Source organism: Martes martes (assembly GCF_963455335.1).
Source record: "Martes martes genome assembly, chromosome: 7".
In the NCBI taxonomy this organism is placed as follows: domain Eukaryota; kingdom Metazoa; phylum Chordata; class Mammalia; order Carnivora; family Mustelidae; genus Martes; species Martes martes.
Window position 1 is genome coordinate 71,326,164 of NC_137894.1, and position 25,429 is coordinate 71,351,592.

The window sequence follows — 25,429 nt, forward strand, 5'->3', positions numbered from 1 at the left end:
TCTGTATTATGATGTGAAGAATATATCTAATTAATTATATAATGACCTATTATATACAAAACATTAAAACTATACTGCTTCTGAGTACCGCAAAATGTCATTCATTTTGTATTGTTTGATTTTTTTACACCAGATAGGCTTACGTTTTCATTTTAAAATATTTCAAGAATAGTCCTTTATTTCCCCTCATGCTTTAGGTTGAAGGTTAAGTTAGTTGGAGGTTACAATATCCTCGATGAAATGTGATGCTATCATTTATTCACTTAGGTAAATATCTTGCTGAGTTGATCTGGAATTTTGCCTGGATAGAGGAATGGTATTGGGAAAGAAAAACATGGGGCACAGTCCCCTGAATAAGGTTCTGGATAACAGGTGAGGGCATATCGAGTCTCCTTTTTGGGGGTGGGTATAGTGGAGTGCGCAGGGCACAGACACTTTAATTACAACCAATTTCCCTTTTGGGTAGTGACAGTCTTTCCCTCAGGCACATAATGAGTGATCAAAGCTCCAGCAGACATGTCAGGGTTTAGTCTGAAAGCACCAATGCTCTTTGTACCCTCACTGTAGTTCTGACTCCCCAGGTCATCTATAAAATTTCATTCCATGTTCCTGCAGCCAGTGACCCAAAAATCCTTTCCCATCTCTTTAATCTTCTATCCCACGGACTTACTCAGAAATGAGAGCCTCCAGAAAGGATCCTACCTGCACACCAATACAACAGGCAGAATTCTAAGATCCCCATGGGATGCCTTCCTTAGTGGATTATGATGGAACAACACTAAAATGATTATGTTGTTACATGTCCAAAAAAGGGACCTGGCAGATAAAATCAAGGTTTATAACTTAGCTGACCTTAAAATAGGGAGACCATTCAGGTGGGTCAGGGCCAATTAGATGAGCCTGTTAAAAGCAGAGAGCTTTGGGGGCCCCCAGATGGTAGTCAGTAAAGCAACCAACTCTTGGTTTTGGCTTAGGTTGTGATCTCTCGGTCTACCCCAGGCTCTGTGCTCAGCATGGAGTCTGCTTGAGATTCTCCTTCCCTTTCTCTGTATACCCCCTTGTGCTCACTCTTTTTTTCTCTCTCAAATAAATAAACTTAAAAAAATTAAAAAAAAAAGCAGAACATTTTTCTCTAGCTTGTGGAACAAGGGGAAGTCAGATAGATTTAAAGCATAAGAAGGATCCAAAGTGTCACTAAGGCTTTGAAGATGGAGAAGGCCACACATAAGGATAAGAGTGGCCTCTCGTCGCTGAGAGTGACAGCTGGTGAACAGCCAGCAAGGATCTCAGACCTACAACCACAAAGAACTAGACCCCGCCAAGGACCTGAATGAGCTTGGAAGTGAATTGTTTCCCAGAGCCTCCAGCTGACAGCTCAGTGGGCAGAACCATGAATTCGTTCCCTAAGAACGAGGCTAAGTGGTGAACCTAGTTGAGCTCACTTAGACTTCTTACAGAACTGAGAAAGTAAATGGATGTTGCTTTAAGGGGCGAAATTTGTGGTGATTTGTTACACAACAACAGAAAACTAATACAATTAGGACTTGTAGAAGCATTTTTACTTTGAACCAATTTTAGACCTCAATTTTTGTATTATTTTTTTTCATTATTTTTTATGTGAGATTCCTGCCCCATAAAATCATTAATTACCTAGATGCATAAAGTCATAAAAACAAATGTGAGGACTGGTTAGACATTTAATTCTTTCTTTTTTTTTTTTTTAAGACTTTATTTATTTGACAGAGAGAGACACAGCGAGAGAGGGGGCACAAATGGGGGAGTGGGAGAAGGAGAAGCGGCTTCCTGCCAAGGAAGGAGTCCGATGTGGGGCTTGATCCCAGGTAAGGCAGAGGCTTAACCAACTGAGCCACCCAGGCACCGGCCCCTTAATTGTTTTTTAATAGCCGTTTTCCCAACCTCGTGCTCTATTAGGAGCCATGAAGATATGTGCTACAGAGCTGGTGATTAAGCAGTCATATACCACCACCACAACAACAACGACAACAACAACAACAAAGCCTTCTAAAGCACTCAATTATTTTGGGGAAAATTGTATGTAAGATTCATATTTTTCCCTTCCTCTTTATCATCTTCGTCATTATCAAAATTTTCATTAGCTAATGTTAAGTTTAAGTGTTGAAGCGCTTTGTTTAGCACTTAGCAGACATCTTATTTAGTTTTTAAAACAATTCAGAGGATTATAAAACAAACAAACAAACAAAAAACCTCTGAGGCTCAGAAAGGATATTTGCGTGTATCAAATGCCCTGTATGTCTCAGGCTATTTGTGTCCTCTGGTTGGAAGGATGAGTTAGGACAGGCACTTGGACTAAAAGCTAGGAAGGACCAGTAATGCTAGGGAGTGCAGTTACATTTCCACCACAGACCCAGAGGACTGGTATGTTCAGCGTTGAGTTTAAAGTAGATAATGTTTGGCTGGTAATATGGAGGAGAGAACTGAAGAGTCCGGCAAGGTAATCAGTTAAGAAATTTTCAACAGTTCCAACAGTTTACGATGTAAACGATAATAAAGATCCCAACCAATCTGTCTCTAAACCATTTTATTTTTAAATATTTTTTAAAAATAAATTTTTTTAAAAGATTTTATTTATTTGACAGAGAGAGAGATCACAAGCAGGCAGAGCAGGCAGAGAGACAGGAGAAAGCAGGCTGCCTGCTGAGCAGAGAGCCCAATGTGGGGCTTGATGCCAGGACCCTGAGATCCTGACCCGAGCCAAAGGCAGAGGCTTAACCCACTGAGCCACCCAGGTGCCCCATATTTTTAAATGTTTTTGGCACCTCTGAAATATATAATTCCATGTCTTACTGGAGGCTTATAAAATAAATGCAGTACATAGTTTATCTTTCAATGACCCAAGTTCATCACTAGGCACTGTCGATAGTATTGGGCCCAGAAAACAGTACTACCATCTGGGATGACTGATTAGGACTTTCATAGAATAGGTTGTTTAGGTTTCTTACATAGCCAGGGGTCTTTGGGTTGGCTCCTAACTCTTCAGAACCAATTCCTTTTCCTTCTTAGCCAGAGCATTTTTTTTTTTTTTAATTTGAGTAGAGTTTACCTACAATGTTACATTAGTTTCAGGTCTACAGCATAGTTATTAGACAATAGTATACATTAGGCTAAGCTCACTACAAGTGTAGCTACCATCTGACACCATACAGCACTATTACAATATCATTGACTATATTCTCTGTGCTGTGCCTTTTATTCCCATGACTTACTTATTCCATAACTGGAGGCCTGGCTCTCCCATTCCCCTTCGCCCATTTTGCTCATCTCCCCACCTCCCTCTCCAATGCAACTATCAGTTTGTTCTGTGTATTTATATGTCTGATTCTGCTTTTTGTTGGTTGGATTTTTTTCAGATTTCGCATATGAGTGAAATCGTGTGGTATTTGTTTTTCTTAGTCTGACTTATTTCACTTAGCATAATACCCTCTGTGTCCATCCATGTTGTGACAAATAGCATGATCTCATCCTTTTTATGGTTGTGTAGTATTCCATTATATATATAAACCATGGAAGGAGCCTTACAGAATATAGATAGGCCTTCTGGCATCAGCTATTAGAGTCTAAATTAAAAAACAACAATGGAACATTATGCAGACTTAAAAAAAAGACAGTGTTTTGACAGGTGGTATAGATAGCATGGGTGAACCCTGAGGACACTATGCTAAGTGAAATTACCCAGTCACACATACAAAAAGCACAAATATTGTATGATTCCATTTATATGAGTAGTTAAATTTACAGAGACAGAAAGTATAATGATGGTTGCCAAGAGATGAGGGGAGAAAGGAATCGGAACTTAATTTTTTAATGGGTACAGAGTTTCATTTGGGGAAGATGAAAAAGTTCTGGAGATAGATGATGGTCATAGTCTCACAATAATGTGTATGTACTTCATCCCACTAAACCTTGCACTGAAAAACTGTTAAGATGGCAAATTTAGGGACGCCTGGGTGGCTCAGTTGGTTAGGCAGCTGCCTTCGGCTCAGGTCATGATCCCGGCGTCCTGGGATCGAGTCCCACATAGGGCTCCTTGCTCCGCAGGGAGCCTGCTTCTCCCTCTGCCACTCTGTCTGCCTGTGCTCACTCTCTCTCTCTCTCTCTCTCTCTCTGACAAATAAATAAATAAAAAAAAAAAAAAAAAAAAAAAAAAAGATGGCAAATTTAATGTTATGAGAATTTTACCACACACAAAAAGGCATCTGTGTTGATATGATAGCCTAAGGAAAATACAAACAAAAAGAGAAGTACGCTGAGAAGAGACCCAGGGATTAATATAAAGAGGGATTGCAGAATCAGCACAATGAGAAGGAGGGGCTGTTGGCCATCAGGGGACGAGGATGCCATGTAAGGCTGAAGGTGGAGAGACAAGAAGGCCATTGGTGACAGTGACTGCGGACAAGTCAAGTACCTGCCACCCAAAGGATGACAACTCATCTTGGGAGGTGAGGGGACCTCAAGAAAAACAGTTTCATTGGACTAGTGTAGACAAAACCTGGATTAAAATATATTCAGTAAATGGGAGACAAGAAAACAAAGACAGAGTGTAGATGGAATTTTGTAGAAAACTATCAATTACTTTGGGGAGAATGACAAAGATAATAGAAGATAACAGAAGCTCAAAACTCCTTATCCAAAAATTTGGGTCCATAAGGTTTTACAATTCAGGATTTTTTATATTTTGGAGAGATAAGATAATGCACATATGTATATTGTACAACAGCTATAGGAGAGTCTGGGAGAACAGACAGTGATCAAACAAGTCATTTAACTGCAGGTTAAAAAAAAAAGAATATTTATACTTAGCAGAGTAAATAACCTCATATGAGTCAAGTTTTGGTTTTGTTGCTTTACCACAAACTAATAAAAAAATCCCTTTTGTTTTCAGAGCTTTTTAGATTTTAAATTGTGGCAAAAAGTATATGGAGCTGTATTCAAAATAACAGCTAGGAGGTCAGAAGTAATAAAAGTGATAATCTCTGAGATGAGTTTCTAGAGAGCACTGTTAATATAAGATATTATATCACATCATGAATTTGACTTCTCCTTATATCTACACAGGTAAGCTAAGTCACCTAATTCCAAATCCCAAGTTTTACTGATTGTTTTGTTTATGCCATCTATAATTAAATTGTAAGGTGCTAAGGATTCCTTTAAAAATAGTTCTTTAAAAAAAACACAACTTCCTTTATAAAATAATTAATGATGGATAGCTTCACTAATAAAGCAATCTTGGGAAAATGATCATGGTTGTAAGAAATGAAGATAATAAAATTTTATTTTAAACGATAGACATAAAATAAGGAACAATGAAACAATGGGGTTTCCAAACCAGACTTAAAAATCATGCTTCTAAAAGTAAGAAAAACGTGATGATTAAAAAAGTTAAACCTCCAGTGCAAATCATGGATTAAAAGTAAATTGTTTTGTTAAATTTTGTTATTCCCATTATTTTCCTGAACTCCCGGCCCATAAATGTTCTCAGTTCTATCTATCATTTAGTTAAATGATTTGGATAAAGTCTTTATCCAAATGGATAAATAAAAGACTTTATCCAAATCATTTAACTAAATTTACAAAAACAATTTGCTATCCACTTAAATGATGAACTAACTGTAAGATGACATCCTGTGTCCCTCAGTGGAGCTTCTGTTATTCTGAAGCTTCCAAGTGGCTGCAAAAAGCCCTTTGTCTTGTCAGCACAGAGACCTAGAGGGGAATGGAATCCACAGGCACGTGAATGTGAATAGGACTGGGGAAAATAGTGGACCAATCCACGCCAGGGCGTTTTTCGACAGGCTGACATTATCAACCAACCTTTTTTGTAGCACAGGAGATAAAATCTGACATTCCCACAGTCAAATTCTCTGCTCACCACTCCTAGCCAAGGACTTGACCTTTGGATTTGTTTTCACCTGATTCATCCCTAGAAACATGAAAGACCCTTCCCATCAAATCCTACCAAGTAAGTTAGTGGTAGAAGTTGGATATTATTGATACAGTCAGATGAATAAAGTGCATCTGATATCTTTTATCTGTCAGCCAAATCAGAGAACCTACTTTCCCAGAGAATAACAATCATTACAGTCCACTGAGTCTCGCTTTTCCAATCATTTCTGTGGCAGCTGGCTACTGGGAAGTTGCTAGGGAATTCAAAAGAGGCAGCGTGAGGAGGGGCAGATGGCTCCTTTGGGTTTATTTTGCCAAATATGGGAGCTGTGAAACCCACTAACGTTCCAAGTGTCCATATAAAAAAGGGCCTAGCTAAGGAGGGGCCACAGAGCAGTCATCCTGGGGTGTTCTTCTTTCTGCTGCTGTTGAATAAGCTCCTGAGATTTAATTCAGATATGTAACAAACATATCCAACCAGCACGTGATCCAACAGTGTAATCAGACTGCAGGAATCAGTTGAAAGTGATGACAGCAAGTACTTCCTTTATTTAAGTAAAACCCAGGAAGATAGTAATTGACAAGGGAAACAATAAGACAGCAAAGGGTGGGACCCAATTGGTGAAAGTAACTTTAAGAGAAAAAAATATTTAGTTTTATCATTTGAATGAGCGTCTATTGATTTTCATATTTGTTTCTAAGCATACATAATGTTCTAAAGCTATCCTGCAAATATCACAATATGCCTAATACATATTAACATGCCAGATTAAAAAAAAAGTGGGTTGAGTAATATTTTAATTAAAATGCACACACACACACACACACACACACACACATTCACACAAAACCTGTGTATGTGTTTCATCAGATAACCATTAATCATATAATGTAGAATTTAAAAAATAAGTCAGGATGTCTCAAAATAATATAGGACCATGTTCATGTGAAGTATAACTCTGTAATAAAATTAGATAATTGTTTAAACATTTATAGCTAATTAGGATTGAGAAAGAAGTAAATCCAAATTTGGGGAAAAAATACTTGTGTTTATTTTGTTAGTAGCCTTTCAATGTGATATTCAGATTTTAAAGGGCACAGCAGAAACTACCTCATGTAGATAATTTTTCTCTTGAATTTTTCTACATCGTGGAATTGCCTCACTTTGAAAAGATTGTGGACTTACAAGAGCAAATTAACATTGAAATAATTTGACCAAACTAGAGGTCTATGTTCACTAGATGGAATTCTAGAAGACTACTCTGTGTGTGTGTGCGTGTGTGTGTGTGTGTGTGTGTGTAGTGGTGGGGTGAGCGAGCATTCATGTGTATGTGTGTATGTACACACATGCATGTAAGGGTGTTTAATGAGGCTTTATATCAATGTAAAAAAAATATACAATGAGACTCCTATGTCTCTCTTCAGTGATACAATGTTGTCAGATTTAATTTAATAAGGTTAAATTAAATTATTATATTTTTGTTCTGATGTGTGTGTGCATGCATATATTTAATATATATTTTATATTATGCAAATATATGATATATAAATATATAAGACATATTATATATTTAAGATATATATATTTATCTTATACAAGTATATAAATATCAGATATAGACCTATGCTCCCCAATTGTACTGCTACCATTGAGTAACTTCAGTGCACCCCACATTAAAAATATTTCAGACTAACAGAAAGCCTTAACTTTTTACATGCCATGAACCCCTTCAGCAGTCTGGGGAAAACCAGTGAACCAACCCTTTTTCACAATATTGGTTTAAAATGTCAAAAATAAAATACATAGGATTATCAAGGATATCAATTATGTTGAAATGCAATCAGCAAAATGTATTAAAAACCAAGCTTAATTGCTTCTTTATTCATGCATGAAATGACAAGAGCTAGTGGTGTGCCTAAAAGTTTATGGCAGTGGTAAACATAGATGGTACTTTGAGATACTGGGGACAATTGTGATGTGATATGAAAATATCTGTCATGTCTATTGTTGACAATGTCACAGGTACAGCTAATACTGCTGTGAAGCGTTTCCTACATTCAAAGTGGAAAGAAACTCTATATCTCATTTAGCATTCCCTTAAATAAGGGATTTGTGGATTGTGAAGCGAGTGAAGGGAAGCAGCTTTCTGAAGCTCCCTGCTACACCTCTCAGGGTGTTAACATTAATAATGAAAATAATGAACCAAGAAGTGGATAAGGCCTTCCAAGAGACTTACATGATATACAAATAAATATGAGCATGTCTCAGTATATATTAATATGTAAGAAATAAAATACTGGAAGTATAATATATTAGCCATTCATAATGATTATCTGTAAGTGTTGGGATTCTATTGCTTTCTCAAGGTGTCTTCTTCAGACTTTCTTTGTTTTTTCTTTCAATTGAGTTGAAATTGATGTCACATACAGTGAACCGTTTCAAAGCATACAAGTTGGTCGCATTTAGCGCATTCCCAATGTTGTGCAAACAGTGACTCTCTCTAGTTTCAAGACTTTTCATCACCTCTGAGAAATATTGCCTACCCATTACGTAATCCTTCTCTCCCCAGGTTCCCCTCCTTTCATCTCCTGGCAATCATTAATCTGCTTTCTATCTCTATGGATTTGCTTATTCAGGATATTTCATATAAAATGAACCATATAATATGTGATCTTTTGTGTCTAGCTTCTTTCACTTAGCATAATGTTTCTGAGGTTCATCCAAATTGTGGTATGTATCAGTACTTCATTCCTTCTTAGGGTGGAATAATATTTCATTATAAGTGTACACCATAATTTGTTTATCCATTCATCCATTGATGGACATGTGGGTTATTTCCACCTTTTGGCCATTACAAATAATGATCTTATGAACATTTATGCTCAAGTTTCTGTGTGAACATATATTTTCATTTCTCTTGGGGGTATACCCAGGGGTGGGATTTCTGGTTCATATGGTAATTCTATGTTTAACTTTTTAAAATACTGCCCAACTGTTTTCTACAGGGGCTGCACCATTTTATATTCCCACCTTGAGAAACCTTGTTCTTTTTCATTTCCTTTTTTTTTTTTTAAATTATAGGCATCCTTGTAAGTGTAAAGTGATATCTCATTGTGATTTTGATTTGCATTTCCCTGATAGCTAATGATGTTGAAATCTTTGTATGTGCTTGTCGATCATTTGTACAGCTTCTTTAAAGAAATATTTATTCGGGTTCTTTTTCCTTTTTAAAATTGGGCTGCTTATCTTTTTGTTTTGTTGTTTGAGTTCTTTATATATTCTGGATATTAAACCCTTATCAAATATATAATTTGAAAATAATTTTCCCCATTCTGCAGGCTGTCTTTTCACATTCTTTTTTATTTTTAAGATTTTATTTATTTATTTGTCAGAGACAGAGAGAGAGCACAAGCAGGGGAGCAGTAGGCATAGGGAGAAGCAGGCTCTCTGCTGAGCAAGGAGCCAATGAGGGACTCGACCTCATGACTCTGGGATCATGACCTGAGCCAAAGGCAAATGCTTAACCGACTGAACCACCCATGTGTCCCTGTCTTTTCACATTCTTGATAATGTCCTTTGATGCACAAAAGTTTTAATTTTAATGAAGTCTCATTTATTATTTTTCATTTGTTGCTGTAGTTTCTTTTTTTATTAGAGCAATCATGTGGCATGTGTGTATGTAGGTGTGTATGCATACATACATATATGCTTATATGTATGCATATATATTTGTACATTATATATACATATATGGTTATAGAGAGGCACATATATTTGTATATGTATATACATACATATGTATGCAGATCTATGTCTTAATATATGAACATATATATAATTAATGAAAATAATAAATAAATAAAATTAATAAAAATAAAGCCAGTATTTTCACATACAGGAATGTCTTACCTCTTTTCTGCAACACTGTGTTAAGTGTCATCACTATCGTCATCATCATCACCACCATCATGAGGAAACTAAGGCTCTGATCAATTTAACTTAGTGATTTGCCAAAGTGTGAACAAATGAACAGAGGCAGAATCTACTGTTTCTAAATATTAGGCAATAACATCCATTTGCTACATTAGGAGTGAATAATGAGTGATTAATGTAAACTGATATGGTAATATATGAAGGATCTGTAATAAGTACAGATAATATTTATTAGTGCTAACTGCGGAGAAGAGATGGTGAGTCTTTGAGGAATTCAAAGTGGACTGAGGTAATAGAGATTGGAGAGAGTAGAACAAGGATTCAAATGTAGCAGTCTGAATCCCAAGGCTCATGATCCTAACCGCCCTGGATGCTAATTCCCACTTGAGACATTAAACATTGACAACTGAGCAAATATTTAGTAGTTAACCTGCAAACAAAGTTCATCTACACAAGTGTGTACATACACATGGACATATCTATGCACACACACACACACACACACACACAGTATCACATGAATCAAAATCTCAAATTATAGCATAGCTGTGATAACAGGGCCAAAGAGGAAGAAATAAAGATTCAAAAAATAGGCAGCAAACTGAGAATACGTGTTGAGTAATAACACCAGTAATTATTATAATAAAGAAGAAAAGGGCTTGAAAAAGGTGATGTAGGAAAAATCCCATCCTGTGCTTTAATGTACCCTATTTTTGGTTTCTAAAAACAATCATCCCAAGAGGGTTCCATCTGTAATCTACCACGACAAAATAATGTGGCTTTGAGAAAATAACATACTGGGAAGACAATTACCTGCCGGATGCTGCATACCCAAAATCTACCTTTGACATGCACATAATGAAGGTCATCCTCTGGTTGTGCTGACAAGGCACCTGTACCTAGAGAGGGGTGACCTTGACGAAAAAATCAAGCAAAAGTGTCCTTCAGAATGGTGTGGTTGGTAACTAGTGGAACTAAAAATTTTTTATTTTATACACTATATACTACAAATAAAGGCAACAAGACAATACTTGTGGCCTGGAAAATGACCTCTCCAGGTAGTGACCTTGTGTGATATTTTGGTGTAGCAAAATAAGAATTTAACCACATGATTCTATTCTATTGGGTAAAATATGACTGTGTATTTCTGGGAAGCTGTGTCTAGCATTCATCTATATATCCCTCACCCTAAACAATTAAAGCAAACTCCAATCTATAGTAGAGGATTAAATGCTAGATATTTTCTAAAAATATAGCCTATTCTAAAAATATGACCTATTATATGGCTATTACTTGACAAAAACCTTATCTTACCTTTCTTAATAGTTTTATTTTTAAAATTTTCTTTTTAAGACTATGTATTTTAAAGCCACAAAAGAATAAATGCTTCATTTACATGGTACCATATAGACTAAATAATTTTCTAACTAATTGGTATTAATTTCAGTAAGAAAATGAAATTAAGAAAGAAAATTTAACACCTGTGGTAAAAATAACTCTGGAATGTATTTTTCTTCTTCCTGACTTCCTTAATTTCATATGCACAGGCTTTGTTCCAATGGTCTGTTTATAAGAGAATAGTTTTAAAATGCAGAATTTGTTTTCCCACAGAAACCAAGTCATGACCAGAGGCTGGGTCCTCAGGCCAGGCTACTGGAGTGAAGCTTCCTGCTCAAGGTCACACAGCTCACATTACCTGAGCAGAAACAGGAAGAAATGAATAAAAATAGACTCACATGGATCCTGAGTTCTACCCAGTTACTGGCCAAAGACTTCGGTTCCCCTTAAACTCCAGGCTGTCAGCCGCTTCTTAGATTTCCTGAGGACTGCAACCCCACCACAGATGTAATACTTTTCAATAGTCTTCCTGAAGTAAGGAGTGCCCCCCTCCCAGGTAGGAGGTGTGGGGAATGGACTGGCAGCTGCCCATAACCTGTGCAGGCACATCTAAGAGCTTCCTGAACAGGGGAAACCATTTCAGTGTCTCCCGGGGTGACTGTCTTCCCATGAGCTCAGGAAAGACTGTCTGAAGCAGTGATTCACAGGTTCGACTCTCCTTCCTTTCCATCAGCTATTGCTACTGTTGTCAGGAGTGCCTGCCAATAACAGTCTCCCTCCTTGCAATCTGCTGTTTCTAATCTGTCATCTGAGAAATCAGATGCTCAGAACTGTTAGAACTGTGGGTAAATTGAGAGCCAAGCTCTGAGAGATAGCCCGAGGCCCTCTCCTTCAGGAGAGCATTAGCAGCCATTTCTTTTCTTCTCAGAGCTTTCCTTATCTAAGCCCCTTTTTGACAGTCTCAAAAAGCTGACCTCCATCTGGAAGAAGTGTTCCCGTGTACAGTGCAGCGGAGAACAAACCAGAAAGACAAATGCATCCTAGTGCGGGCACTCTTTACCTAACCTGGGCGCCTTCAGACTCAAAAACATCTATGCGTTCCATCTCCTCACTAGCAAACTGGGTATAACCATACAGTCAGGATGGTGTAATGGATTAAAAATTATAAACTGCTGTACTATGAGTTATTATGAAAATCATGATCTTTAGAAAGAACTGCCATCCTTCTTATAAGTCTATAAAGCACACTGCAGGGCAAACCCAGCCAGCTCCCTGCTTTTGTAAATAAAGTTTTATTGAAACACAGCCTCACTAACTCCTTTCTATATTACCTACGGCTTCTCCTGGGCCACGAAGGGCAGAGCTCGGTAGTTGCAAAAGAGATCATGTGGCCTGCAAAGCTTAAAAACTTTACTCTCCAGTTCTTTATAGAAGAAATTTTTCTGATTTATCTTATCGAGAGTTTCATTTTAAGCAAGTAAGGTTTCATTTTTACATACACACACGTGTGCGTGCGCACACACAAACCACACACACAAATTGCTTAATATGGCATATTTCACAACACAGGTCCTAATCTTAACAGAAGACCTTCAGTAATAACAACTGTTATATCAGTAACACATAAGAAATTCATTACACGAGTTTTCTGCTATGTAAATCTGGCATAGTGAACAGAAAAGTCCTCAGAATTATTTTAAATTCAATTCTTAAAAGAATAATGAGCTCAGAGCTGAGATTTATTTCTGGTGTGTATTTTAGGGGGAAAAAAATCAGTATTACATTATCCCTATTGTGTCTCAACAGCAAGGAGGGTGACAAAGCTGCCCAAAGTTGTCAGTGCCAAACACATTGTGGGAACTCAAATATTAATCAAAATGACATCTCCAATTTTTTCCCTTCCTAATCAGGCCTAGACATCATGGGACATCCGGCAAATCAATGAGAGAAACTAGATGCCCTCATCATTCCCAACCTGGCAGTGCTGCATTTTTAGCCAGAAGATGAAGGCCTTTGCTGTTATATAAATACTTCTCTGCTTTGGTTGTTCGCCTCTCCTAGGAGAGGAGCATGCCCACCAGTGATCCTGGACTTTATGCAGGCATGCATCTGACCGTGCCACCTATCACCATGAGAAACACTTCCTACAACTTCAAGATAAAATAGGCATGGGGTACGTGGCTCTAGAATATACTTGTGCATTCTATCCAAAAGAATAAAAAAATGAGTAAATAAATCTCATCAGTAAAGTGAAAACAGGCTGCTTTAAAGTGTGGTGGAAAACTGATGAAGTCTCCTATCTTCCACACTCGGAGAAGGGGGCGCAGGGACTGACTTACACCCCAATCCCCCACCTTCCACCAAAGCGGGCTTCTGGCACAATTGAGAATTAATTACTTTTTAGCTTCATTCCCCTTCCCTCGCCTTTTCTTTCTAGGCTCCTTTCCCACAAATCAGGATCCCACTCATTCCTCCTGTTTTCTCTGTATGAGCTCTGGGGTTGCTCTGGTGCTGAAAGATGCCTTAGTGTCAATTTATCCCTCCTTCAGATATTTAGAGGAAGCAGAGTACTGGAGAAACAGAGCAGAGAGTGGGTCTGTTCACATATGGAATGAAGTTTGAACCTTCTAGCAAAGCTGAAAGGAAAAACCCCAGAAAAATTGCTTGGAGTAGAAAATACACAGACTCATACCCGAGGAAATGAGACAGGTCACATGAACTCTAGAAACCCTAGGGTAGACTTGGAGGAGAAAGTAAGGCTCTACCTGCAGGTGGCCAGCCATGATCTAAGAGCCACAACATGGGCCAATATTAAGGTGAACTTATTCGAACTCAGTCTACTAAGGTCCAACAAAATTAGTCCTCATTCATTTATTCATTTATTGGTCCACGTGTCAGCTACGTCAGTGAGCAAGCACATGCTAGAGCCTCACAGCCTCTTTTCAGACCAATCGTTTTGGTCTTTGTTGGTATTTTTCCTCTAACCGTATGAAACTACAAATGGAAAAGACTTTCCTACTCTACAAGAAGAGGATGAAACCAAAATCTAGCACAGTAAATGAGATGGAAGTATCTTAGCCAGATGAAATCCAGCTAGGGCAAGAGAAAGTGGTTCATTCAATTTCAAACAAAATTGGAATTGCAGAGGTTAATGGCAACCCAAAACAAAGCCAATATAAGACGCAAACTAAAAGGAACAGCATAAATTTATCCAAACAGGATAAGCATGGTAAATGATGAGGGAAGTCAGGGTGTCAGTCATGGGCATAGTGTTGGGGGGTTCAAGTGAAATTGTTAATGGGATGACATTTTGAAAAACTGAAGAGCCACATCACAAATGGGAAGGTGTTTCCATAATTATTAGTAATATTTTCACCATTTTAAGTTCCATCTTAGGTTGAATTAAGGTTGTTTATGAAGTATTAATATAGATGACCGTGAGATAAACAGCCTCATAGCCTCATTTGAAACAAATATTTTATATTTAGCACTAAATGTGGACACACTTGATATGAAAATTCTAAAAAAAAACACTTTTTTATAGGAAAAATGTGTAGAACCAACCATAGAAGATTCCTGAGTTTAAATGTGATGTGTTCATAATGGCCGCGATGCCAATTATTGGCCATTTGACCACTCACTCCACCCCTTCCCTGCTCCTCTGCACCCATTCTGCGCCCCTGGCTAATGCCTAGAACTGAATGTCCTTCCTCTTTGACTTCTACTTGGATCAAACTAAGGAAGGTGATTGCAGAAGGACAGAGAAAATCATTTCTTCCAACTCTTTCTTTGTCTCAGTCCTGCATCTCTGGGAGGAGCTGTTACTCTTCCATGACTTCAGAGAGTGACCATTCCTCCATGGTTTCCACTCTCACACGGGGCCACTGACACTACTTTCTCCTCTTGTTGCTTCAGCCCTGGGCAAGTGGTGAGAGCTTCCTGATTCTACCAGCATCTGGGTGATGGGGGCTATCCATTCCTATCACTATCCATTCCTATCTCAGTTCCCTAAGTCCTATCCACACCCTTATAAATAGCCCTTTCTTTAAAGTCTCCTCATTTAACCCATCTGGGTTAAATTCAATTTTCTGCCAGGAGCATGACTGAAACACAATTTTGGCATCTATTTATTGACATAAAAAGATGTCTGGCAGAAAGTAGATTAAAATATTAATAGCAGTTATCTTTAGGAAGTGGGACAGGATTATTTGTTTTTCTTTATTTTTCTCTGTATTTTTCAAATGTCCTATAATATTCGGTTATGGATTGGGGAGTATAAAAAGAAATGATAAAATTAAAACAAAATGTGGGAATAAATACAGTTTCAAGAAGTACTAGCAGTTGGGGCTCTTAGATGGCTCAGTCGGTTAAGCGGCTGCCTTCGGCTCAGGTCACGATCCCAGGGTCCTGGGATTCAGCCCTGTGTCAGACGCCCTGCTCAGTGGACTCTCCTTCTCCCTCTCCCCTTGCCCCTCTCCACCATTTGTACACTCTTGCTCTCTCTCCCAAATAAATAAAACTTAAAAAAAAAAAAAAAAAGTACTGTGCTTTGGCTTCCCTCCTTTACTGCCCACCCCATCAAAAAATATGTAAGTAAAAAGATGCATGGGCTGAAAGGTGTCCTGATGGGTCAATGGAACTATAAACATTTGTCAGTTCTCAGCTATTTCTTTATTCTCACTAGATTCTACTTTCTAGGAAATATATGCTTGATTACCAAGTCTTCACAATTTCACAATTGAAAACAATGCAACGGCACACATTTACCTGTTCTACAGGCTTAGATTCCACAAGAAGAAGTCAAGATTTTGCTGCGTTCTTTGATCATATTAATAATAGTTAACTATTATTAAAGGTATGGCACCTATAGGTACTGTTTACAAGCATGGTCAGTATTAGTTAATTTAATCCTGACAGGAAGGTGGTATCATTACTCCCATTTCATAGATAAAGAGATGGACATGTTGTGAAGTCAAGTTGCTTGCCTGAGGCCAGCCTTTGTTAGCAGGTCCTGGAAACAAGCCCAGGCTTTAGAGCTCATTTTATCCATTATACTCAAGTGTCACTCAGGTTGATAGATTAACTAAGAATTCTAAAACTCTCCTAATTTTGTGCACATTGTGCAAAGAAAGATGGGACCCTCAGATTGGTTAACTGCTTATTAGCAATGTAATCTTGTGCACCTACAAATCAGTTACAAATTCCTCATCAATTAGATGGGGAATAAAGTCTCTTCCACCACCCTAGCAGTTGTGATAATCTAATGGGAAATGAACATGGGAGGCCATCAAAGCTGTAAAGCAAGGGACAAATGTAAGGCAGAATTACACTGTACCCTCCATCCACCAGCACATTAGTCATCATCATTAACACACCAAAGTCAAATGTAAAGAAAATAGCAACTATTTTGGTGAAGTATGACTCTAAACTAGCATATTATACACTATCCAGTCTGTTAATAATATCCAACATAAAACCACCACTGATTAATCAATAAAAATCATGCAACGGGTTCAGTAAAATGTACTCTTAGGCGCACTCCCGACTCACATTCATTAATTACCTTGCTGTATTTGATAAGTTCCAAGTATCTGCCTGAAATGTGTTAATCTCAATCTTAAGTTACAGAGTAAAACTTTTTTGAAAACTTAAAGGTTCACACTGTACATTCTCTACACTATGACATCAAAAGTTCAATTGAGCCACTCAGTTTTCAGTTTCCCTGACTCAACTTTTCGGAGTTTTGTAATTAATTATATTCCATTATTACTGATCATCAATTAGCTCAAAATGTTGCTGAGATGGTGAGTATGCTGAAGAAGGCAGAATTTAATGATAATTTGAGACTGGTAGGACACTAAATTTCTCTCTTGTTAATAATTAACGTAGATAACTTATGTTTTTATTTATAGCTTCCAGAAATATCCGGCTCATTCCTGCACACTGCTCTGTCAGCGAACCATCAGTTGGTCAAGATCTGACTTGGGCCATTGTGTTTTGTTTTCCACACACACCTTCAACCGAAGCCATTAAATGCAGCCCAACCAAAGGTTAAAGCAGGGTTCTCTGGAACCCGCTGCCTAGCCAAATGCTTTGATGCATAAATATAGAAAGAATGAAAGGGGTAAAATTCCAATTTACCTGTTTCAATTTCCCAGATGTAAACGGAGTCATCTGCACATCCAACAATTAAAAAATTCTCAACTGGGTGCCATTTTATCAGCCTCACAGGGAAAAGGTGCTTGCGGGCATGAAGGAGACACCTCTTTCCCTCAAGGTGAAGGAGAGCCACGGAATGGTCTCTGCACACACAGCAAATAACCTGATCGGTTCTTAGCTGTTGGGGGAAAAAAAACCCACAAAAAATGGCATTATTTGTAAGTAAATAATCAAATGCTTTCCTTAACACTAAATCTAATTTTTTCCCCTAGTAACATAAAAATATTTTGTTTAAACACCATTTACAAAAGGACATTTTTGCTTTCTACAGGATCTCTTCACAGAACACTGTGAACACGAGCTTTAAATACCGCGTAGATTTGAAATTCAACAACTTATTAGGAAAAGTCAAGAGACACAAGTGAAAAAGGAGAATTCCAAGCCAAATCTACTTATAAGATAAATGAAGAACTTCACCGTCACTCAGCAAATTCAGGCAGTGAGGCAGCCATCGGAAATAATGCAGAATAAAATAAACCCCAGAACTAATTTGTTGCCACAAAAAGAAGCTATTTGTAGACACAAGCTTAGGCCCAAGGGTATCATGAGCTGATATTTTCCACTTAGAGCCTCAGAATGTGATTTGGTGCTGTTCCCAGAACTATTCAGATTCTAATCCAAACAGGAAACTCAGTGTAGACACAATCTAAAAGAGGTAAGCATTAGATAGTTCTGACTGAATGCACAGCTTCAAAGATACAAGGACCAAAAATAGCCTCTCAGGACAAAGATTAAGATACTTTTTAAAAAGTCAGCATGTGGTTACCTTGAACACAGTTTAGGACAAAGACCATCCACGCTGGGTGCTGCGAGGCTAATCTGGGAGGAGTTTACAGGGCAGGTCTGTGCCTCACCAAGAGGGCCCTGGGTTAGTCAGCTGGTGATGGGGGTGGCTGGGGTGGCTGAGGGGAGGAGGGTTGGCTGGGTAGTGGCTTTTCCACCTCTTTGTTTCTTTTCTAACCACTTCGCTATGTGGATGCTCCTACTTTCATGAGGGCAACGAGCCAGAATTTCAGCTGCTGTGTTTAAAGCATCAGTTGGGATCCCTTGGGAATCTCTCTGTGCCCATTACTGACCTCTTTCTGTGGGGTGCTGGGGAGCAAGTTATTTTTCCTAATTCATTCTAAGAAGACTACAGAAATCCTGAGGGGAGAAAAAAAATCACAAAATGGCAGGTGTGCTATATGGGGAGCCTGCACTTGTAGAATAGGGCAGATGGTGTTGCCTCCCCATTATTACCTCTTAGAGAACCTGCACAACCCACAGCCTCTAGAACAGAGAGCCCAATGTACTTAAGGAAACATATACATACATACAACTTGTGAACATACACATAACACGTGAACACAGATCCTACAGCCGGAGGTCGACATATAGTAGAGATCAACACTCGGCCAATCAGATTCTCTTCTCCATGCATTTGAAACTGAAAAGCTAAAAGAGGTCATAGGTAGAAGCAAGAGAAAGGAGAAATCACAGAAAACAGACTCTTGACGTAGGGGACTTGAAGAGTAAGTAACCTTCGTTCCTGCATTTAAGTTCAAATTCCACGGGGCCCTTGTTGTAGTGGTTTGTTTCATATGTCTAAAATATTGCCTCTTATGCCCTTTCAATAAACTCCTTTTTTATTTGGTTTGGTTTGGAGTTAAGTCATTTATGACTGAGGCAGAAGTAAAAGGGGTCAGGATTTGACTATTGTCCTGGAGCTTTGAGGGGAAAAAAAATGATTTAAAAAACAGGAGGAACTTCAGGAATAAAAGACATGTCAAAGTATCCCAAATCACCATACGGAAAGCTTTTTTTAAAGTCTCTTCACTTGGTTGCACTGATTTGTTTCATCATTTGTGATACTGAAGTATTTCTTTCATTATGTCTTATTATAAAAATACAGTGTAAGTTTTCTCTGAGTTTACCTTGCAACTGATTTTTTTTATGTTATTATTACAGAGAAATACTTTTGACAAGTCAATCAACTGACTGACAAACTCAGGAAAATCAGAAGTTGATTGTTCATATTTTAACAAAGATGTCAGCTTTGCGGAAGCTGAAATTAAGTTTATATGACATGCGAAAATTATATCTGAAAGTATTTCCTTTTGTCTTGCACAAGGTAGATGCTCACAAGTTTGTTAAACAAATGAAAGAGCAAACAAAAATCAGTTTAAGAAAAAGAAAATATAAACTATTATTATAAAAGTATATTATTCAAGTAAAAGTAAATTATTCAAGGCAAATGTTATTTTCTAATTTACAGATTCCTATACATTTGAATTGTTTCTACACTGAGTGTTTATTACTTTTATTTAAAAAATTATTAAAAAAATAAAAAAGAAAATTCTGTTAAGATTAAGATATAGAATTGGGGGAAAAAGTAAAAGAATTAACTGGTTTTTGTAAACACAAAATCTTTGCTTGAGAATCAAATTGCCTGCATAAATTGTAATAATAGTAATGCATATAAAAATTAGAAAGGAATTCATAAAAATTATCCAGTTGTATTATGCATACATAGAACTTTTTCCTGTGGGAATATGGGTTAATTTCCCCAATTTTTAAAAAACATTCTGTAATGTTATATAACTTTTCAATTTATGGTATGTTTTACTCTTTGTCTTAACTTACTCTGAAATTATCTGGCGACATCAAAAGACTTGTTACTGGACCAGCTTCCAAAAAGAATTTATGCAAAATTTCTTCAGTAAAGATATTCCACAAGATGACACATGAGTCCTGGTCCCCAGACACAAGCCAACTTTGGTCTAATTTTGAAGAGAGACCATGTGGATAAAGTAATGAAGTAACACTTTGGTGATGGCCTTTGAGAACTTTGTAAGGAAGGGACTCTGGAAAACAATCAAACAGCAACTAATAAAAAAAAAATATTTTGCTCAAGAAATAGCGCTAACATTTTCTTTTATAAAATATTAATGCAAAGAAAATATATAAATAATTAAAGCTAGGCAGTTGGTTAAAAAAAAAAAAAAATGAATGAACAACCCTTGGGCCATCTCAAAAGGCAAGAACGTCCTCATAAGCTAGGTCAAGCTTTTGATGAAGACTGGTTGTTCAAAGTCTGCCCATTCTTTAAGGATGTTAGCAAGTTAGCTAGCACCAATGTTAGTTTACCTAGCAAGTTAACAAGCACCAAAATTAGCTAGCACCAATTCCAGTGCCATCAAACAGCAAAGGCTACTTTAAAAGAATGAACAATTCATACATTTTGCTTCTACAAAAATTCATCTCAGGACTTCACTGCTGCCCTTTCAATACACATAACCAAGGCTAGTATAAAAGAAAAGCAAAGTTTCGCAGAACACTTTCTGCCTTAAAAAATATTAGAGATCACTTTGTTCGATCTCTGTGTTTTACAGAAAAAGTACCGGAGGTGCAGAAAAGTTAAGCAACCGGAATACAAGTGTAAAAAAGCACAGCATAATGTTTGAGAGCAGAATTCTGCTCTTATATGAAGCCAGCTTTGGTCTTCTAGGTATATCCCTTACCAGGTGGGTCACCATGACAAATTGCTTTTCCCCTCTAAGTCACAGGTACTGTGCATGAAAAACTTGGAATAATAATAGCACTTACTTCACACAAGACTGGTGTGTGGAACTTGCTGGGAATGTGGGCATTGCATACCATACTTGTACTAGAACACAGGGCTACTGACGCCCAGTTCCCATACTGCTTCTTATATTATCATTAGCTAAAACTTAAAAAAAAAAAAAAAAAGAAAAGAAAAGAAAAGAAAACCATAGACCACAAACCTTCTTTACTCAAATTGAAAAAGAGTCCCAAAGAATCATTTTTACTTCCTTTAAAGAATCATTAGTTATTTCTATTCCGTGAGGCACATCCTCACTTTATATCCCTAAGCAAACCAAGATGAATATTAATTAAAATGCTCCAGTCAAATGTAGGTTGGTGCTGGTTTTATAGATAAGAAAAAAATGGCCTAGATAAAAAGTACTACGGTCTTAAGCTTTTCACTAACTTTTAATAGCAGCCATTGAGCTGTGTAGCAATATATGACCTGTCCTCTGTTCATTGCTATTCACTCCTCTCTCTTAGGTAATCACTGAATATAAGAGAGTAACATTTAGTAAGTAGCCAAAGTAAGCTGAGAACAGTAACAAGATGTGTCTTAAAAAGTGAGATTTGACTTTTACTGTTAAGGACCTTGCAGTCTAGTAGGATCCACGCATTAAAAAATACTAGATGTATCTACACATCCCCAAATCTCAATCACTTCCTGTATATTCCTTCCTTTACATGAGATAACTTACCGCACAACAGTATTTATTTAATAGGTATTCACTGATGCAATGCACAAAAATGTATAAGAGCATATTTACATTTCATTAACAAAAAAAATAAAAAATTAAAACAGGAAGATACTATTTTCTCCTGACTGACAAATACTAAAAAGTTTAATAGCACACAAAGTTGGCTCAGGTGTGAGCTGTTAGTGGACATACATATACAGGGAACAATGTTAGATATATTTTCAAAATTAAAAATACTCATTAGGTGTCAATCCAATAATTCTACTCCTGAGAATTAATACTATAGATATCCCCACATGTATGTGCAAAGATGGTAAATTCAGCATTGCCTCCAGTAGCCAAAGACTAGAAAAAGTGAAACACCCATTAATGGCAGATTTTTTAAAAATTAAAATTTGATTATTAGTAGTTATTTAAATGGTACTCATAGAGAATGTGGGTGTGGAGTGTGGAACTCATAGAGAATGTGTTCCAAAATATTTTACTAAGATAGTTTTAGGAGATTTCAGTAAAGTGTATAAACTATGCCTCTATTTGTATAGTATTATTCAAAGAATGCATATTGCTATGTTGGTATGTACTTGCATATGCACAGAAAATTTCAAGGAGGTTATAAAGAAACTTATTAGCAGTTGCCTTTGTTGAAGGGAGCTGGAAGATCAAGGAAGAAGAGAAACATATTTCTTGTTGTATAACCTTGACTTAAAAAAAAACTAGATGTTTTTACTTAAATATTAAAATATGTACACATTAATTAGCAAATGTCGGCAAATTTTTTAAGCTTGGCAATCTTCTTAGTACAGCTTGTTAAAGTTGAAGCTTAAGTAAATTAAACAAATAGGGTTAAATAAAATTCAACGACCTTTTAATAAAGAACCGCCTTCTAGAAGTCCTGCTTTGGCAGCATTCAAAGCCTGTGTAATGAAAATTGTCCCGTCTTCACAGCCACATATTAGTTTATCAAGACTTGGAACATACTCTGATGAAGTGACTCCCACTGTTCCAGTCCCAGAGACACGGTCAATAATACTTTGTGACATGATATGATGCTTATCAAAATTATCTTGAAGGGTCCAGGTGGCCGTAATGGGTATTTCTAAAAGGAAAACACACAAAAAAGGGAAATTTGGGTTTATAAATTCAACACTGATAATGAAAATGTTCTCAAGGCATCATTCCTTGGGGGTACCTAGAGGTTCTTTCTCCATCCTAACAGTGGCTTGGCCATCCACAGAAGAGTTCTCCTGTCATCTGCTGCCTTTATTCCAAATGCTATTTCATTGGTCGTCTGTCCTTCAAGGAGCCTCAGAAGAATAGGTGTGTATTCATTTTAGGTGCATTCATTTTAGACTTAGGTCAACTGAACAGAATTGAGAAAGTCTTGCAGTGATGTAAAGTGGTGATCCAATGTCACAGGTTCTCTATGTGTCTCAGCAACATTAAGAAGGAAAACTGGGGGTCTATTAGTTATGTGAGGAAAATGGAAGAAATGTATTCTTTAAATATCAAGAGTATGAATATCTCAAAATCATACTAGACCCCCAGGAAATTATCTATTAGTACCAAGAACACGGGTTATCATTTTGTACAGCTTGCCACCCAACCATTTGAACTGGGCCTCACGTAGGCTCAGAAAGGGAGAGAAGCTTAGATTCAGGAGCAAAGGGGGCAAGTCAAAGCCAACTTACCTCTCTATGAAAGAGACCCCTGGTCTTGGAGCACACATGCTACATTGACTGTGAAAACCTAGAGCCCAAACCTGAGACAAGCACCGAGTACTGATATAGATATCTGTGGTTCTAATTATAAAGAAGATTAAGTAGATGCTTACTTAATTCTGCTGCTGGCAGTGGAACCTATGTGAGAAATCCTAGGCTCACCCTCAGGTGGCCTCAGCAGGGGCATGGTGTTATTTTAACTCTTAAAATTGAATTTGTGAGAAACTTCTTCATACATTGTACCAAGTTCTACATCTATTTTTTGACCCATTTCTTATTAACCTAGGACTAACATGAACCATTTTGAAAACATTTGGGACAAAGACACTAAAAGTTATACCAGTGAATTTGTTAAACAGTGGAAACTTGCGCTTAGAAATTCAAGTATCGAGGACCTTGTTTCTGCTGTGCCCCAGTTAAGCGTTCACAGACATGACTTAATGATTTGGGGAAAAAGGGAAAAAGAGTAAGACAGGCTTCCTCAATTTGGAATACATGGTTTCAGGAGTTTGAAGGTTCTCCACAATAATGTTTACTCGAATAATCTCAGTTTTGTATTCTAAGAAAAATTAAAATAAGCAAATGTTAAATGTTTTAGTGGCCAAGTTTATATCTGTGCCTATAGTTCCAAGCAGCTATAATAATACCAATAGAGAAATTGGTTGAAAAGGTACAGGATATGGGCATGACAAATTCAAAAACGAGTATGGTGTATCAGCCTATCCTACAGTGATATTGCAAGCATTCATTTCATTTCAGTAAAACACAATTCCTGTGAAGTTGGTGTTAATTTTAATTATATTGGTTGCATTATTGTACAAGATCTTTGAACACCATGTTTGGGTGCCTGGGTGTCTCAGTCTGTTAAGCATCCAACTCTAAACTGCTCAGCGGGTTAAGTGCCCGACTCTTGATTTTGGCTCCGGTCATGGTCTCAGGGTCATGAGATCAAGGTCTGAGATCAAGGTCTGAGATGAAGCTTTAGTTGGGCTCTGCACTGGGTGTGGAGCCTGTTTGGGATTCTCTCCCTCTCTCTCTGTCTCCCTCTGCCCCTCCCACTCTCTTTCTAAAAGCAAAAAGAAAAACAAAAACAAAAAGCGTTTATACCTACCGTTATGTTGACTCTAATGCATAGTGGTACATGAGAAAATTTGTCTTACTTGTAGCCTCGTGCAACTCAAATGAGAAAACATTGAATTAATTATGAACTCGTTCTCAGAAGACATGAGATTAGAAGTAGATGGGAAATTGTCTTACCTCTAGGAGAACCATCAAACTTAGATACAGGAACATCAGGGATATGCCACAAAGTAATTCTTCCTGAGACTTCTCCAGAGAAAAGTACCTTATAAAAAGGCTCTTTCCGTTCATTCACGTAGCCCATAACAAAGGAAAGGCTCTGGTCCAAAAAAAAAAAAGTTAGCTTTTTTGTAGAAAAAACATTTAAACATAAAATGACAACCACTGGTTTAACATGGAGGGATAAGACTTCATAGAGTAACAAAACTGTCTCAATTTGTTTCCTGGTCTTTCAAGAATTCCAAGTAACTTAAATGAAATAATCTCTTACTCAAGAAAAAAAGTTCTTATAAAATAGAAGCAAAATTATCAGCTAGACTTCAGAGAGTTAATAAGAATATTTAATATTTACCGAACATGTTCTGTGTATGTATGACCCATACTGTTAAGGGCTTTCCATCCATTCAACTAAATAATCCTTGCAATAATACTGTGAAGTTGGTACTATCATTGTCTCCAGTTCACAGATGAATAAACTGGGAGTGAAGATGTTGATTTACTCAAAGTGATACAGATGGCATCTTGCTTTGAAGTCCAATAATTTTGACTCAAGAGTCCATGTCTTCATGACCATATTCTACTGCCCACTAAGGAGGCCTGATTTCTTCATGGCCCCTTGTGTTCCAATTGTCAATTAAAATAGCAACAACTAATGCTTGTATGGTAATTTTGTCTTATTAATATGCTCTCTACTTTCTTTTGGCTATTTTTCAGAT

The 25,429-nt window shown here is 37.3% G+C and overlaps 1 protein-coding gene across 1 annotated transcript in view; it reads right to left on the reverse strand.

Moving 5' to 3' along the window:
* Positions 1-25,429, reverse strand: part of WDR72 (WD repeat domain 72) — a gene marked incomplete at both ends in the record, with an annotated part of 184,693 nt that overhangs the window by 139,122 nt on the left and 20,142 nt on the right. Inside the window, 4 exons of the mRNA XM_080809238.1 lie at positions 17,336-17,531; positions 20,036-20,256; positions 22,559-22,792; positions 24,672-24,813. Of these exons, the coding sequence (XP_080665364.1) occupies positions 17,336-17,531; positions 20,036-20,256; positions 22,559-22,792; positions 24,672-24,813 (793 nt within the window). The remainder of the gene's footprint in view (positions 1-17,335; positions 17,532-20,035; positions 20,257-22,558; positions 22,793-24,671; positions 24,814-25,429) is intronic.